At 33.6% G+C, this 13,919-nt stretch overlaps 8 protein-coding genes across 8 annotated transcripts, besides 17 other annotated features; 5 read left to right on the top strand and 3 right to left on the bottom strand.

Moving 5' to 3' along the window:
* Positions 1-122: 122 nt before the first annotated feature.
* TA17785 (ham1-like protein, putative) lies at positions 123-848 on the top strand (the record flags this gene model as incomplete). Its single annotated transcript, XM_950296.1, has 4 exons — positions 123-228; positions 262-400; positions 490-550; positions 609-848. The coding sequence occupies 4 exons, from the start codon at positions 123-125 to the stop codon at positions 846-848; spliced, it is 546 nt and encodes a 181-aa protein (XP_955389.1).
* Positions 849-1,095: 247 nt separating this feature from the next.
* On the top strand, positions 1,096-2,047 carry TA17770 (uncharacterized protein; the record flags this gene model as incomplete). The annotated part of the gene is made up of 6 exons (XM_950295.1): positions 1,096-1,146; positions 1,188-1,396; positions 1,476-1,592; positions 1,622-1,671; positions 1,701-1,800; positions 1,873-2,047. 6 exons carry the CDS (start codon positions 1,096-1,098, stop codon positions 2,045-2,047), a joined length of 702 nt encoding a protein of 233 aa, XP_955388.1.
* A 336-nt stretch (positions 2,048-2,383) lies between these two features.
* TA17765 (uncharacterized protein) lies at positions 2,384-3,335 on the top strand (the record flags this gene model as incomplete). Its single annotated transcript, XM_950294.1, has 2 exons — positions 2,384-3,006; positions 3,113-3,335. The coding sequence occupies 2 exons, from the start codon at positions 2,384-2,386 to the stop codon at positions 3,333-3,335; spliced, it is 846 nt and encodes a 281-aa protein (XP_955387.1).
* A 119-nt stretch (positions 3,336-3,454) lies between these two features.
* Positions 3,455-5,791, top strand: TA17760 (uncharacterized protein; the record flags this gene model as incomplete). Its single annotated transcript, XM_950293.1, has 8 exons — positions 3,455-3,703; positions 3,750-4,286; positions 4,326-4,416; positions 4,485-4,660; positions 4,706-4,813; positions 4,901-5,218; positions 5,264-5,345; positions 5,406-5,791. The coding sequence occupies 8 exons, from the start codon at positions 3,455-3,457 to the stop codon at positions 5,789-5,791; spliced, it is 1,947 nt and encodes a 648-aa protein (XP_955386.1).
* Positions 5,792-5,851: 60 nt separating this feature from the next.
* TA17755 (DNA topoisomerase iii, putative) lies at positions 5,852-8,573 on the bottom strand (the record flags this gene model as incomplete). Its single annotated transcript, XM_950292.1, has 17 exons — positions 5,852-6,097; positions 6,160-6,231; positions 6,299-6,349; positions 6,402-6,464; positions 6,507-6,573; positions 6,612-6,684; positions 6,753-6,953; positions 7,021-7,233; positions 7,323-7,365; positions 7,398-7,458; positions 7,567-7,674; positions 7,704-7,773; positions 7,804-7,840; positions 7,867-8,031; positions 8,161-8,338; positions 8,370-8,461; positions 8,490-8,573. 17 exons carry the CDS (start codon positions 8,571-8,573, stop codon positions 5,852-5,854), a joined length of 1,824 nt encoding a protein of 607 aa, XP_955385.1.
* Positions 8,574-8,762: 189 nt separating this feature from the next.
* TA17750 (RNA splicing factor, putative) lies at positions 8,763-10,767 on the bottom strand (the record flags this gene model as incomplete). Its single annotated transcript, XM_950291.1, has 2 exons — positions 8,763-9,062; positions 9,136-10,767. 2 exons carry the CDS (start codon positions 10,765-10,767, stop codon positions 8,763-8,765), a joined length of 1,932 nt encoding a protein of 643 aa, XP_955384.1.
* Positions 10,768-11,276: 509 nt separating this feature from the next.
* On the bottom strand, positions 11,277-12,169 carry TA17745 (uncharacterized protein; the record flags this gene model as incomplete). Its single annotated transcript, XM_950290.1, has 3 exons — positions 11,277-11,450; positions 11,482-11,809; positions 11,841-12,169. 3 exons carry the CDS (start codon positions 12,167-12,169, stop codon positions 11,277-11,279), a joined length of 831 nt encoding a protein of 276 aa, XP_955383.1.
* Positions 11,289-11,357: a sequence feature (6 probable transmembrane helices predicted for TA17745 by TMHMM2.0 at aa 21-43, 53-72, 110-132, 142-164, 207-229 and 251-273).
* Positions 11,421-11,450: a sequence feature (6 probable transmembrane helices predicted for TA17745 by TMHMM2.0 at aa 21-43, 53-72, 110-132, 142-164, 207-229 and 251-273).
* Positions 11,482-11,520: a sequence feature (6 probable transmembrane helices predicted for TA17745 by TMHMM2.0 at aa 21-43, 53-72, 110-132, 142-164, 207-229 and 251-273).
* Positions 11,647-11,715: a sequence feature (6 probable transmembrane helices predicted for TA17745 by TMHMM2.0 at aa 21-43, 53-72, 110-132, 142-164, 207-229 and 251-273).
* Positions 11,743-11,809: a sequence feature (6 probable transmembrane helices predicted for TA17745 by TMHMM2.0 at aa 21-43, 53-72, 110-132, 142-164, 207-229 and 251-273).
* Positions 11,841-11,842: a sequence feature (6 probable transmembrane helices predicted for TA17745 by TMHMM2.0 at aa 21-43, 53-72, 110-132, 142-164, 207-229 and 251-273).
* Positions 11,954-12,013: a sequence feature (6 probable transmembrane helices predicted for TA17745 by TMHMM2.0 at aa 21-43, 53-72, 110-132, 142-164, 207-229 and 251-273).
* Positions 12,041-12,109: a sequence feature (6 probable transmembrane helices predicted for TA17745 by TMHMM2.0 at aa 21-43, 53-72, 110-132, 142-164, 207-229 and 251-273).
* Positions 12,041-12,169: a sequence feature (Signal anchor predicted for TA17745 by SignalP 2.0 HMM (Signal peptide probability 0.000, signal anchor probability 0.976) with cleavage site probability 0.000 between residues 43 and 44).
* A 741-nt stretch (positions 12,170-12,910) lies between these two features.
* Positions 12,911-13,069: a sequence feature (Signal anchor predicted for TA17740 by SignalP 2.0 HMM (Signal peptide probability 0.002, signal anchor probability 0.990) with cleavage site probability 0.001 between residues 53 and 54).
* On the top strand, positions 12,911-13,866 carry TA17740 (uncharacterized protein; the record flags this gene model as incomplete). The annotated part of the gene is made up of 2 exons (XM_950289.1): positions 12,911-13,286; positions 13,316-13,866. 2 exons carry the CDS (start codon positions 12,911-12,913, stop codon positions 13,864-13,866), a joined length of 927 nt encoding a protein of 308 aa, XP_955382.1.
* Positions 13,010-13,069: a sequence feature (6 probable transmembrane helices predicted for TA17740 by TMHMM2.0 at aa 34-53, 75-97, 118-140, 160-182, 194-213 and 228-247).
* Positions 13,133-13,201: a sequence feature (6 probable transmembrane helices predicted for TA17740 by TMHMM2.0 at aa 34-53, 75-97, 118-140, 160-182, 194-213 and 228-247).
* Positions 13,262-13,286: a sequence feature (6 probable transmembrane helices predicted for TA17740 by TMHMM2.0 at aa 34-53, 75-97, 118-140, 160-182, 194-213 and 228-247).
* Positions 13,316-13,359: a sequence feature (6 probable transmembrane helices predicted for TA17740 by TMHMM2.0 at aa 34-53, 75-97, 118-140, 160-182, 194-213 and 228-247).
* Positions 13,417-13,485: a sequence feature (6 probable transmembrane helices predicted for TA17740 by TMHMM2.0 at aa 34-53, 75-97, 118-140, 160-182, 194-213 and 228-247).
* Positions 13,519-13,578: a sequence feature (6 probable transmembrane helices predicted for TA17740 by TMHMM2.0 at aa 34-53, 75-97, 118-140, 160-182, 194-213 and 228-247).
* Positions 13,621-13,680: a sequence feature (6 probable transmembrane helices predicted for TA17740 by TMHMM2.0 at aa 34-53, 75-97, 118-140, 160-182, 194-213 and 228-247).
* Positions 13,867-13,919: the final 53 nt, after the last annotated feature.

Below are 13,919 nucleotides of genomic sequence, written 5' to 3'. Positions count from 1 at the left end.
ATTATCTAATCATTATTTGTTTAAAAAACAAACATTTGGGTTAAATTAATAATTTAAATCAATATAATGTTATATTTAAGTTTATGGAATTTAATGTTTGAGTAGAAGATTCTGTTACAACAATGACCAAAAAAGAAGTGTTGTTTTGTACATCGAATGAAGAAAAACTTAGAGACTTAAGATATATATTGGGAGATGAATTTGACCTTAAAAGCGACCCCGTAGAGCGTAATTTTTTCAGTTTTTAATTCATAATTACAGTTACTGAAATTCAAGGTAACCCAGACGAAATTACTCTGGCCAAGACTAAGGAAGCCTACAAGCTTTTAAAGAGACCCTTGATAACTGAAGATACATGTTTGTGTTTCAATGCTTTCAAAGGATTACCAGGACCTTATATGTAACATCTTATGATAGACTAAAAGTTAATTATAATTTAACTAATATGCCTTAAATCAAACAAAAATGAAAACATAATTAATTTTTTAGAAAACACTTCTTGTTGAACATTGGACCAATGGGTGTATACAATCTTCTATCTCAATTTGAGGTAATTTTTTTATAAAATCAAACATTAACTTGATTGGCCCAAAATAAGATTCCTTTAGGATAAATCAGGATATTCCCTTTGCACATTCGGATATGTGGACGAAAATGGAGTCAAGTTATTCGAAGGAAGGACGGATGGCACGATAGTATCCCCGAGGGGTCATGTAGATATAAGCTGGAATTGCATTTTTGAACCCGAAGGATATGATAAAACATTTGCTGAGTTGACCTTCGAGGAAAAAAATAGAGTTTCACATAGATACAAAGCTGGAATAAAACTTAAAGTTAGTGTAATATAGTGTAACACATTTTGAAATCTTAGGAGTTCCTGCTAAATAACTAATGTTAAATAAAGAATTTAATGTTTTCGATAAATTTTATAGTTTATATTACGCTTTTGCCGTTGTTCCCCATCATTAATTGATTATATGACTTGGAATCATATGACACACTTTATTTATTTATAAGCTAGTGTTTTGTATAATTATCAAATACATTTAATAAAATGAATTACACGTGTATCTGTGTCCATTAAAAATTAAATTAATGTTAAAATTAAGCCAAGATACAAATTCCAAAATAATCTCCACTGCAGTCGTAAGTTATATTTAAAAATATATTTGCTGACCAATATGTAGAACAGGGCTGTAAGAGAATTGCCGTGGAGATCAAGATTTGATATTTTAAAGGAAAGGGTTAAACCCGTTTATATGTCAGAATGTTCTGGAACACCAAGGCGTGAATACCAGGCGAACATGATTAACGGGATAAGAATCTGTCCAACTTTTAACCCTTATGTAAATCTAAATAAAGAAAAGAGATATAGATTAGATAATTGGCCCTCGAGGTATTAATTTACATATTTTTATTGAGGATAATAACTATTCCACACACCATTAATAACTGTATGTGTAAAACCTTTTCAGAAATTGGGACGACTGGAATCCTGAATCTTGCTATGCAAGAGGAGGTAGAAGAAGACATCCCATTCCCAAAGCCTTTCTTCCAATGAAAGACGAGCTCGGTGAAAACCATCCTCCTAGGTAATTCTTTTTATTTTTAAGAGATTCAGACTATCTGGCCGTTACAAGGCGGATATAGAAAAGCAATTCTACTTCAACGGTATTTTTAAACTTAACTAGCCCGTTTAGGATTACCGTGGGTATGGGACAAAGATTACTATACAGGGAAGATACATTACCATGATCGGGAAATCTTAGCTCCAAAGATCTGGTACAGGAACGCATACAGGTTTGTATTCTCTATCTATATTGTATTAATTTCACAAAATTACTTTGTTTAAGACAAATATAAATAATTTAGGAAAAGAGTTATGGAATTGGAGCTAAAGAATCTAGATAAACACCTGAAGGAATATAAAGAACAATTCAAGTTAAAGAAAAGGTACTCATATTACGAAAAGGCCGTAGCAGCAATAGCAGGAGAAGAATTAGGATCAAAATATATAAGACAAAGAAAAATATTCAAGATTGGATAATTAGAAATTATATGTGTAAATGAAATAGAAGTGAAAGAACTTAAGAATAGGAGATAAAAGGTTATAGATCATCAAAGAAAAGTGAAATTTAATATAATTTGAAACAAATACTTAAATTGTGTTAAACAGGAATTAAAAACTAATTTTATTATTTGTAATATTTGATCGAATCTACTTCATGTTGTGGGTGTTCCTTATAGACACTACAGAATCTTAATTTTTGAAGAAGGATTTATAAATCAGTCAATCTATATATTCAGCTTATAGTTATTTTGTTATGATTTAATATTTGTATCTTAATACATCTTGAAATGAAGAATAAGATGTGTTATAATTATGCAAAGTTCTGTAAAATATATATATCCCAAAATATGGCGTATCCCTAAGGATTATATATCTAAATGTAATTTAAAACCCGAATTGTACGAAAATAAAAATTGTAAGGACCATATACTTAATGTTATCTGCGGATCACACCTCTTGCACTTCTCACCATACGATTCCGCCCTAATCTTGGATTTATTGACAGATAAATTAGATAATAACACTAAAGTTTCAAGCTTGAAGAGTTCTGGAAGTATAAAGTGTAAATCTCACACCCTGTATAAACCGGCAATAAAGAGAATAGTCGACAGTGTAGTTAACTACAGGACTGAATTGTTCCCTTATTTCTACAGAAAGTTCTCAGAATTACACGAGAAAACAGCTCTAAAGTCATTGGTGTCAACGATCCTAGATACAAATAGCCTAAAGAGCTATAATCTAAATGTACTGATCGATTTATCATACCTAACCTCGTACCATATACCAGCGAACTGTTTCAATAACTCAGAATTGGAAAATACAAACGAAGAATATAAACTGTATAGCAGATTTTATAGCGAGTTGCTAGAAAATTTGACAAACCTGCTTTCCAAAAATAGGAATAGCTTGAATAAAGTGTTAGTGTACAAGCTGTTGTATTCGTTGTCAAAAATACCATTCAAGAACGAATACAAAAAAATATATCACCAGATATCAGATAAATGTGAGTGGAAACTTAAATAAAAAACAATAAGCTAAAAGTAACTGTTATTTAGTGACTGAACTGCTGAAGAATGACTCTTGGGAATCACAGTACCTAATCAGAATTTATTCATCTTTGTTTAAACTGGAGTTACTGGATTCCGAAAAGAAAAATCTAATTTACCGCTGCATAGAGTTGATAATATACCAGTTGAGTACCAAGGACCTTAAATTGATACTATCGATAAGTTCCAAATTAAACGACAAGTATATTTATAAATAATTTAAAGGAAAATATTTTAGTAATAAATTATTAGATCATCAGTTAAATTAACAAGCATACTTAAAGAAAGAATAAATTTGTACAACAACCTACAAGTTCACTGAGAAAATTAAAAGATAATGGAAAAATTGGTGACAATCCCAGGAAATGTCATTACGGCATTGTCCAAAACACACCCACTGTACCAAAACGATAAAGCAATTCTGTCCGAAGAAGCAGCAGATTTGATCGCAAGCACAGTCGAGTTTAGACTGAAGCAGATATTAGACGTGGCAAAGAGGTTGTTAAATAATTCAATGAGACAAATCAACTCGAATGTCCTGACACCGCAAGATATTAGGAATTCTCTAATATCACTCAACATGCCAGTACCTACTTAACTAATCATCAATTCTAATTCATAATGTTCATTAGGAATTGGACGGATACAGTAATAGCTTTGATTACAGATATGTTTGGGCAACAAAGTTGTTTAAAGGAGATAGAGTAATAAAGAGGGAGTCTTCGTATAGGACCTCAGTGGGAGATAAGAGCTGGGGACGTTATAGACTATCACAACTGGTGAAACAAGATCTGCAAAAACCTGTCCCATCGCCTTCAGGAGTCACAGTGTCCTGGTCAGTTGTGGGAGGGATTGTACCCCTGATGGCAACAGGAATGGTGGAAGATGTTACGTCATCGTTTTTAAAAACAACAACAAACCTACAAATCAAGGAGAAAATCAAGGAAGTTTCATTTTTAGATTATGCAGAAACAGAAGAAAAATTGGATAAAATAACGGCTCTGGCAAAGGAAATCAAACCACTGGAATCAGATTTAACACGACAACTGGGAAGTGATTACCTGGATCAGGCGCTTTTGGATGCAATAAATAAACAGTTAATAAGTGATAGGAGTTTGTCCAAAACACAAAAATTCGTCATACCGAAAATAGACTATATTCTAACAAAGGTATAATAAAATTCCTATATTAAATTTAACAACATTTAGGAACACCGATTCTTCCTTAAGGAAATAAAGAATATGCTAAAGAGAGCATCATTTTCCCAGGAACCGGATATACAAATCCAATATAAAAAAGGTAACATTTGGGATTTTAAATAAAATAATAAACAATAATTAATTATAATTGTTATAATTCTTATGTAGTGGTTGAAATTTTGAGAAATTCGCTTGGGCTTGACCAGCTCCTCCCAGAATTGTGCCACTTGTTCATAAACGAGATCAACAGACTCAAGACTGACCACTCCTCCTTTAACATCCATGTCCTCCTGCAATATGTTGAAGCACTAACTACTAATCAGAATATACAAATACACCACTATGTAAGTTGCACCGCATTTACATACCTTTGACTAATCTTGAATTAGGTACATCAACTGTTAATTCCACTTTTGCAAGTGTTGCTGTCATCAGAAATGGACACAAATCCCATACAAATATATAAATCGCTATTGTTACGCAAATTATCGTCACAGGTAAAAGTTATTGTTAGAACTTTATCATAAGATATATAGATTAAATTGATATATATATAAACGATTCGAAAATTAATTTGTTTTCAGTGTATAAGTAATATAAGTTCTAGCCTAAAGAAAAATAATAACGGACTAGAAAGTATAGACGACTATTTAATGAATTTATATAAAAACGAACTCACAAATGAAAACTGCTCACTGCCGGTTCTTTATGGTGCCCTATGCGGCATATCAAAATTACCACTTGTAGCCAAGAGGATAGTGTTCTACCCACTTGTGCCGTTGCTTCTAGCAGTGGTTTTAAAGAAACAGAACAAACTTAAAGTTTTTTGGCAAAATAGGCAAAAGCAAAGACTAAAGAACTTCAAACAGATATTATTGCACGAAATACTCCACCTATTACTGGTTAGCACATATATTTTTAATAATGTCGTTTTAACATGCTTTTAGGAAATTATTTACGACTGTTCATTTGAAGATATATTATCTACACTGGAAGAGACAGGACAATTGCTGACAACATCATACGAAGGTAAGAGAAAAGAATCCTATGAATCATAGTTATCTACCACATTTGTTAACAATTTTTCAGCCAACACCATGGTTAACGAGATACTGATGGGGTCAGTAAACTCGAGTGTTAACCCGGAATTAATACTGCAAGTTTATGCGGCAATGCTAAACAAGTGCTACACACTATTGGACTCACTAAACACAAATAAACAATTCAAGAGGAAATATTTTCAAATTTCAGATACTAACGATTCAGAAGACCAAAACAATTCTGATGAAACACTGCCTGAAGTGAAGAACATTCAAAGTTACTTCAAGTTACACAGAAGGGCTAACCCAGGTATGGAAGACGGTCCCGATTCTGAAGACACTCCGGACGTCTCTGGTCCAAACGTTAAATTTTTTGATAGCACCAGAGTTTGGTATAACTTAAACAGCATTCACTCACTAACTTTAACAATTTAAATTTAATTACCCCTGTATTTGATAGTAGAATATATGTATAGAGATTAATTTGAAAATAAATTAACAGTTGTTTGGAAGAGGAGCGTCGTCAGGCACGATTCGAGACAAACAAGTTATATACCCGTCAAACTTATTCGAGTTGTTGCTGATGAGCTGAAAAATTGACCTGAGAAGGTTCACGTAGTTCAAAACCACCTGATCCTTGTCCTTAATTCCAATGGAAATGTCACTCATGTCCCTTTCCATGTTAGCCCTCAAGATGGGCTTGGTTAAGTCAATATTCTGGTAGTTATACTCCTTGAACCCCTAAAAATAATTATAAATGACCAAAGAGGATAACTAAATATCCAATGTATGGAAGTCCTTACATAATAAATAGCCTTTCCTAAGTTGGTAGGGACAAATCTCAACTTATCGTCCTTAATACAATAGAAGCGGTCCTATCAAAAATGAGAAAAATAGTGAGTGGTGATATTGGGGTAAAATTGCAGTTAAAAACTAAATTACCTGAATTTTCTGAATATGCTCGTGCATAGTCGCGTCTGTTCCAATTGCATTCTATAAAAGGTTTAGATAATTTAAAGTTAAAATAGGAATTAGAGCTAGAAACCTTGTTCATTAGATCAATCAAATTAGACTCTGAAAGCAGGTCAGGTGGTTGAGTGGCTCCATCCTAAAATAATTAGTTAAGATTTTAGGAGTAACTAAAATAAACCTTTAATATAATTTCATTGGGTAATATTTCCTGGTTTTCAGAAAAGTTTGGTATGAGTTTCGCCTCCCTGAATTATTAATATAAATTGAAACGGGATTAACTTACCAAGTAGTGTACTTGTAAATGTTCAGCCAGTTCCTTTCCTGGATAATCAGACCTTTTAAGTTAAACAGTTCCCCTAATTTGTTAATAATGATGTGAATAATGATATTGGGTAATAAATGAGAGGATTTTAGGTTGGAGAACCTGAAATTTCCAAAATCACATTAGATTGATGTCCAATAGAGTCCTTGCTGCAGCAGGCTAGAAACCGCCTTGTGATGTATTCGTAAAGTAACCAGTGTTCTTCTGATTCAGCTCTATCTCTTGTGAGAGAATTCACAGGGTGGATCGGTGGATGTGCTTCATCGTTATTATTTCCCTTGGTTGGTTCATGGAACCCGTCCTCTAAAGAATATTTAGCCCAACTAATAAATTTAAGAAGTTTACATAATTTTGATTATCTAATTAATACCATTTAAAAGAGTATTGGTGTACTCAGAAAATTCGGGGACCGATGATAACTTGCCAATTATTGATTTTAAGTCGATTGAGCTTGGGAAGACATTAGTTTCTGTCCTAGGATAACTTATAAAACCCTTGTTGTACAACCCTTCTGCTAATTGCATACACTTGTGTGAGGATATTCTTAAATATCGACTCACATCCTTGTTCATCTCGATGGTATCTAAGGGAAATGAGGTTTATGTTTATGTTTAGATAGTTATTAAATAGGAGTTTATGTTTATAGATAAAAAATATGAGTAAGGAAAGAACCTAATGGCAAAGGAGGGTGTTTTCTAACTTCTTTCTTTAAAACCTTAGAATTTTTTTAAAAAAAAGAAAAAATACTTTTCTTATAATACCACTAGGGTTTTGAATACAGTTTTCATAGAGTGTTAGAACAGCCAATCTAAAAAACATGAGCAATTTAAAGCTAACTCGTCAAATATCCTCTTTCGGTTCCAGACAAATGTAACAGGGATGTCCTCACTAAATGCTTTATAAGTTCAGAACTTACTGAGTGACTTCCACTTGAATTGTCCAAAAGGGTTCGCTTACGAAATTTTCTATTAAAATGAAGCGTTCTACTACAAAACCGAGTGTGGGAAGCTGACAGGTCCCGTAGCTAAAATCCTTTATAATATTAATACTAACCTGAGAATTGCAGCTTTAGTGTCTATTTGAGTTTTATACTTTAAAGTTAAATATCGAGTTATTGCGGAACCTAAAGTTTACATAAATTAATTTCTGTTACCTATTCTCAAATCTATTTCCTGTCTTGTTTCAACTGCCTAAACTTGAATTATTGATAACTAACACCAACATTTGCCAGATTCTTGTTAGGTTGTTTTAAATTTACACATGCGTGCTCAATATCTGACTCTGAGTTCCAGTAATGAAAACTAAACTGACTTGTAACTGACGAGAATATGGCCCTCTTAACTATCATGTTCTTGTTAACTCTGAAACAAACTTCTAGGACCTGGAAACATAAAATTAATTTTTCTAGGAACCTCGAATGCTATTGCTTCTCCCTCTCTATCACAGTCCAGCCAAAGTATAATAGCGTCACACCTATCCATCCATTCCGGTTATTTATTTTATATCTTACATTTTTGCGTATTTTAATATGTTTTTTTCGATATCCTTGCAGTCGCTCGTGATGAATGGGTGAATGGGTGCTGGACATGATGTGCAAGTCTTGATAGAATTTACCTGTGAATAAATCTATGATTGCTGTTCGATGCCAGCTGCGATATGGTTGATCGAAGTCTAGGTTCATTAAATGTCTAAAATAAAGCTTGAGATACTGAGTTTTACCCTTTCACTGACGTAAAATACATTTTGCACATATTTCCTTCAAACCAGTGCGGGAATGAGTACACAGGGTTAGTTTTTGAATGTGTTAATTCCTATACATTTTTAAACTAAAATATTTACCCTGGTTGCGTTTCCGCATGATAGAATCTCCGTGATGTTCTTCGCCACTGAGGGCTTCTCCGCTACATTCAGTACATTTAACATATAAATTTATGTATGTGTATGAGAAATAAAAAATAACATAAAATTTGAAAAAATTACAAAGTGGTTTTAACTGCTGAAAGCCTTATAGTGGTTTGTTTAAAAGAAATTTAACAAAGAATCCAAAATAAATCCCATTTTCCAATCAATTCACCCCTAATAATAATTTGGTTACTGTTTTTATTATTAAATCTATGACTTATTGACAACATCTTGGTATTGATCGTCTGAGATATACGAGACCTGTATGGTGTTTCCTGCGAAATATCTTCCTTGTAAGCTTTTGTTGGCTGATTGTGCGTCATCATTATTTTTAAATTTTACGTAAACCTTTCCATCTGGGTTTCTTCTGTTTACGAAGACTTGTACTACGGTTCCGTATTTTCCGCATTCTTCTTTGACGTCTTCTTCAATTTCATCGAAAAACTCGTGGTTGTCTGCATAATCGGCGGATGTGTACATGTTGCTCAGCACTAGGTTTGAGCTATTAAGCTAAAAAATCATTAATAAAATGAATAAAATAAATATATAAATATATATATAAATAAATAAATAGTTTAATTACTGGTTGGCGTTGTTGTAATTTCTTCATCAATGCTATTTTAACGTTTGATCCTGATATTAGGCCAGCATCATCGTCGTCAAGTCTTTCCATATCCAAGTCGCCTAAAGAGTGCAATCTACTCTTTGGATCCTTTCTTGTATTGGCGTACGCCACTTTTATTTGTTGGCCGTTGATATCGAATCCATTCATGACGTTCAATGCCTCTTTAGCTTCATTCCACCTTTTAAATCGTATGTATGCGTATCCTTTGGATTCTCCATTATCTGTTCTCGCCAAGGCTACGTCTATGATATTTCCAAATGGTGAAAAAAGTTGGTTTAACTCAATTTCATTCAAATAACTCAAGACTCCCAACAGGTTTGAAACCACGATTGTAGTTGGGTTGTCACTCTCCTTTAGGGCATTATCTTGAAGCTGCTTTGCTGCCTTTGCAGCTCTGTTCTTTTCAGCTTGGGAGCTGTGTACTCTTATTCCTTGTCCTTTCATTGACATTCCTGTCATGGACAATGCCTTGATAACTGATTCTTGTGTATAAAACTCTACGTAGGCTATTCCTTTGGAGCGCCCACTTCTGAGATCTCTTACACACTGGATATCTCTAACTTTCCCCGCGTGTTCACTAAAGAGCTCGTATATATCTCTTTCATCTACTGAGAGGTGCATATTTGAGACCAGAACCGTCAAGTCGTCTCTTTGTGCTTCCTCTATGTCTTTCATTCTTCTTCTTTCCATTTCATTAGATCGAAGCATTTTCGCCTTCTCCATTATATCCAGGCCTATATCTCTGGGATCCCTATCATTATCAGTCTTATTATCCTTTTGGTAATCATATTCTTGTTCTCTGTGCGGTGATCTGGAGAAACTTCTCGAGCGATGTCTAGAATAGCGATAACTCTGATGACGTCTGCCACTTCTATAGCTTCTACTTCTACTTCTTCTGTAACTTCTACTCCTTCGTCTTCTGTAGCTATGGCTTCTTCTATGGCCACTTCTATCATAGCTTCTGGAGCGGCTTCTTCTTCTATGTCTACGATAACTTTCTCTACTATCCACTGATCTATTTCTGGATCGTTTATATTCTCTCCTATGTCTGTGGTCTCGATCATAGCGATCTAGTTTTTCTCCATTGGGACCTGATGATCTACTGGTTTCTGTGGTCAATGAACCATCATAGTTTCGATCTGATTGTGAATAATGATTATTTGAATTAACCTGATAGGCGTCATTTTGTTTTGGTAAATCAGTTTCATCTTGGGAAGAATATTTTTCACCAGTTTTCTGCTGTCCCTGAACTGAATAATATTCTGACTGTGAGGGGTAATTCTGAAATTGTGATGAATTATCGTAAGTTGTGGTATTAGTTTGGAACTGGTGACCTACAAACTGGGTGGATTCATAATTATTTAAATTCTGGCCTTTTTGTTCTGTAACTGTGGAATAACCGTTTGAGAGTTGATATCCACCTACAAAATCATTAGAGTTGTCTTGTTTAAAATGATATTTTGTGTTTTCTGAACCATTTCCTGCTTTAGAGTATGCGTATGATTCGTTATTATCATAGGACTGTTGTGGTGGATAATGTGATTGATTAAGGAGATAATTATTTGTATCTGAAACGTTATAATTTTCCATTATTTATAGTAGTACGGAGTGTCGATGGAGTTTAAGGCTTATTCATAATATTGGCTAAGATTATGTTTGGCCCAAAGTCCTGATTCTACTCAGATACGATATAGTTTACAATTTAACAATACTTCAACTAATTTAAAAAATTAAAAAATAATGTGTTGATTTATTTTAAAGGAAAGAATTGTAAATAAACTTCTTATTTATGTATAGATTGTGGATGGGGTATGAGTCACCATACTTAACACGAAATTAATTAAATTTAAAATATTATACACTAATTTTACAATGAAGTTTTGTTTATAGAGTTTTCTAAGCATTTTACGCTAACTTTTAGGATTTTTAGTAAAATTGATTCGGTTCATTACGATATCTATACATTGTTTAGCAGGTGTAGATGTGATCTGCTTACTCTATGGAAGACATTTTGACGTCCCAGTCCTTAGATAATTTAGAATAATTTCTCCTCTGTAGCCTATAAAGTTTTATGATTTGACACTTTAGAGATGTGTTAGTTAGAAATACCAGTAGAAAACGAAGAATATTGTCCAGTTGGGAATCAGTATAAGAAGTGAGTTTGTTATAATGTGTAGAAATTCCTTAAAAATTGGCATGTTCAGTTCATAGAAATCCATCTTTTCATTCTTCTTAACGGTCAAAAATATGGTGAGATCCCATAGAAATGTTGTCTGAAAAGTTTTGAATCTGGTTTTAACTCACCAATGAAGTAGCAAACTCCATTGCAGACAACAGAAAAAACTGAGAAAACTTCGAGTTTGTGAATGTGTCTACTAGTTCGTTGGTTTTGTCCATCTTCTGAATTTCAACATCTATGATTTCCTCCACGTCGAACTTGAATAGCATTGCGAACTTGAGTCTCCTTCTTATTATTATTGCGATAGATAATATAACAGAGGACATCGTGAGCCATAGAAATGAGACGTATGTGTTGATTTTAAGGTAAAATGGAACCTCTCCACTCGTTAGTCCGTACAAAAGTAAAAACAACAATACTGCGGAGAAGCAGCCCGAAAATACCTTGAACATCCTGAAAATCATTGAATTTACAAACAACTTACATGTAATAACGCTCCTTTGACTTCATCAAGATGTACATACAGGTCCATGAGATTACTTGGCACTGTAGTACCTTGATTCCTTTGTTTAGAATATTTATATAAGATTCGTCGTCTACAAAATAGAACCATGTTCCCAGAGATAGTTGGAAACAAGATAGTGCGATTATAATAGATTCGCAGGTTGGCGGCTTATTTGGCGATGAGAATATCTTTATAATTACATATATAAAAACAATCAGAGTCAAAAGGCAGCACGAACCAAATATCAGGGATTCAATTTTTTTACTTGAATCAACTAGAATTTCGCTGAAATTTTCTACATACGTCATGTTAAAATGAGCTTATGTATTCCTAAATGTAAAGAATTTAGATAATTAGGGGTTGAAGAAAGATTTAATATCATTCTTTGTATAAAAATCTGAAAGAAGGATATATATATTTGTACTTGTAAATCAAAACATATTTCTAATGTCGGACTACATTTTAAACAATCATTTATAAATATTCTAGGAAACTTAAGTCAACACATTCCCCACCTTAGGCAAATTTAGAATATAGGCAACAACAATTTTAAGTATTCCTGTCCTTTTAAAATTCTCAGTTTTTTGTGAAAATAACATTCTATTATTACATAATTGTTTATTTCTGGCATTTGGTAGGGAATACTTAGGAATTCGTAAGTTCATAGATGCACCTTATATATTTGTTGTTTTTGGTAGTTATACCACCTTATATAATATCTATCATATCTCTATTTATATAATTCAAATCTTAAATCATTTAGATCTACTTTCTGGGTCTTATGTCAAGAAATTAGCTTATTTTATTTACACACCCTTACACACTGAGGTACGTTTACTGAAATTATGTTATTCCCAACCATAATTTTTGTGTTTTTTTCTTGATTTTGTTTTCATTAGATGATTTCTTTTCATTTTAATGAAATGTGTTTGTAAATGTTTCAATTTATTTGCTGTGACTGCTGATTAAATGTTCTTAGCAATCTTTTTTCATTCTTCTTTCCACACTTCCTAAATATAAAATTAATTTTTAGGTGTTCCTTAAATAAAATGTATTTTACTTACGTTGTTAGACCTGGAGAGGCTCCAGAAAGCCGAGGTCCACAATTCGAACCCTTTTGGGATTTCCTAATGAATTATAATCTTCGATTTGGGTTCCTCGTTCAATTTGCAGCATTCTTACTTTTATTTCTTGGTGTTTTAACTGGTGGTAAGGATCCACTGGCACTATTATCATTCTTGAAGGCGGATCCGAAAAATTTTGGGTCTGCTCCCTTTTCAATGACTCTTTTATGCCATGCTTTGTTTTTGGCTGGAACTTTACTTATTATGTCATTTATTCAAATGGGAGAAGACGATGGTAGCATTAAGCAGTGCAGAGGTTATAGAGCAGGAACTAAATTTCTTTTACAGGCCACTTCATTCGGTATGTTTTACTAATTTCAATTACTTTAGGTGCGGTTTCTTGGTGTTTGTCAATGATTACCTTTTTGGGGGCTAGTTACCATTTCGATTCCCAATGGCTTGATGAACAAATTGGAGACGGTTCTTCATGGTTAATTTACTTCAGTTCTAGACTTTTGGACTCTTTTGCTTTGGTTTTGTATGCTGGCGGTTGCTTCTTCCTTGAAACGTACCATTCCGAGGGTACTAATGAGAGTTGGGGCTGGCTCTGTGGATCAACATTTTTGACTGCCGGAGTTTTAGAAATAGCCTCTTTAAACTTCCTAAACACTCCAGCCTTTGTCGTCTTGGAAAGACTTTATACCGTTGCTTTTGGTCTCTCCTTGTTCCTAAGCTCCATGTGGGCACTTTTGTTTGAACCTGTTTCGCATCGTTATGACGTGAAGTTAACTCAATCTGCTCTCAGAAACGAATATTATAAATCTAGAAATGCTATGGCCTACTATGGGCCTGCTGTTCTTGATCAGAACGGCAACATTGACCTGGCTGCCGCCACTGACCAGGTCCATCAGGCTTTTAACCGACAAATGTCCCAAAACTAAACTTGTAACATATTTCAACTTAATTATAAGAATTTCTTCACAGTTTTATAAAT

This window comes from Theileria annulata, chromosome 3 (genome assembly GCF_000003225.4).
Source record: "Theileria annulata chromosome 3, complete sequence, *** SEQUENCING IN PROGRESS ***".
NCBI classification, from domain to species: Eukaryota; Apicomplexa; class Aconoidasida; order Piroplasmida; family Theileriidae; genus Theileria; species Theileria annulata.
The sequence above is the reverse complement of the archived record's forward strand: the minus strand, read 5'-3'. Positions and strand labels throughout refer to the sequence as shown.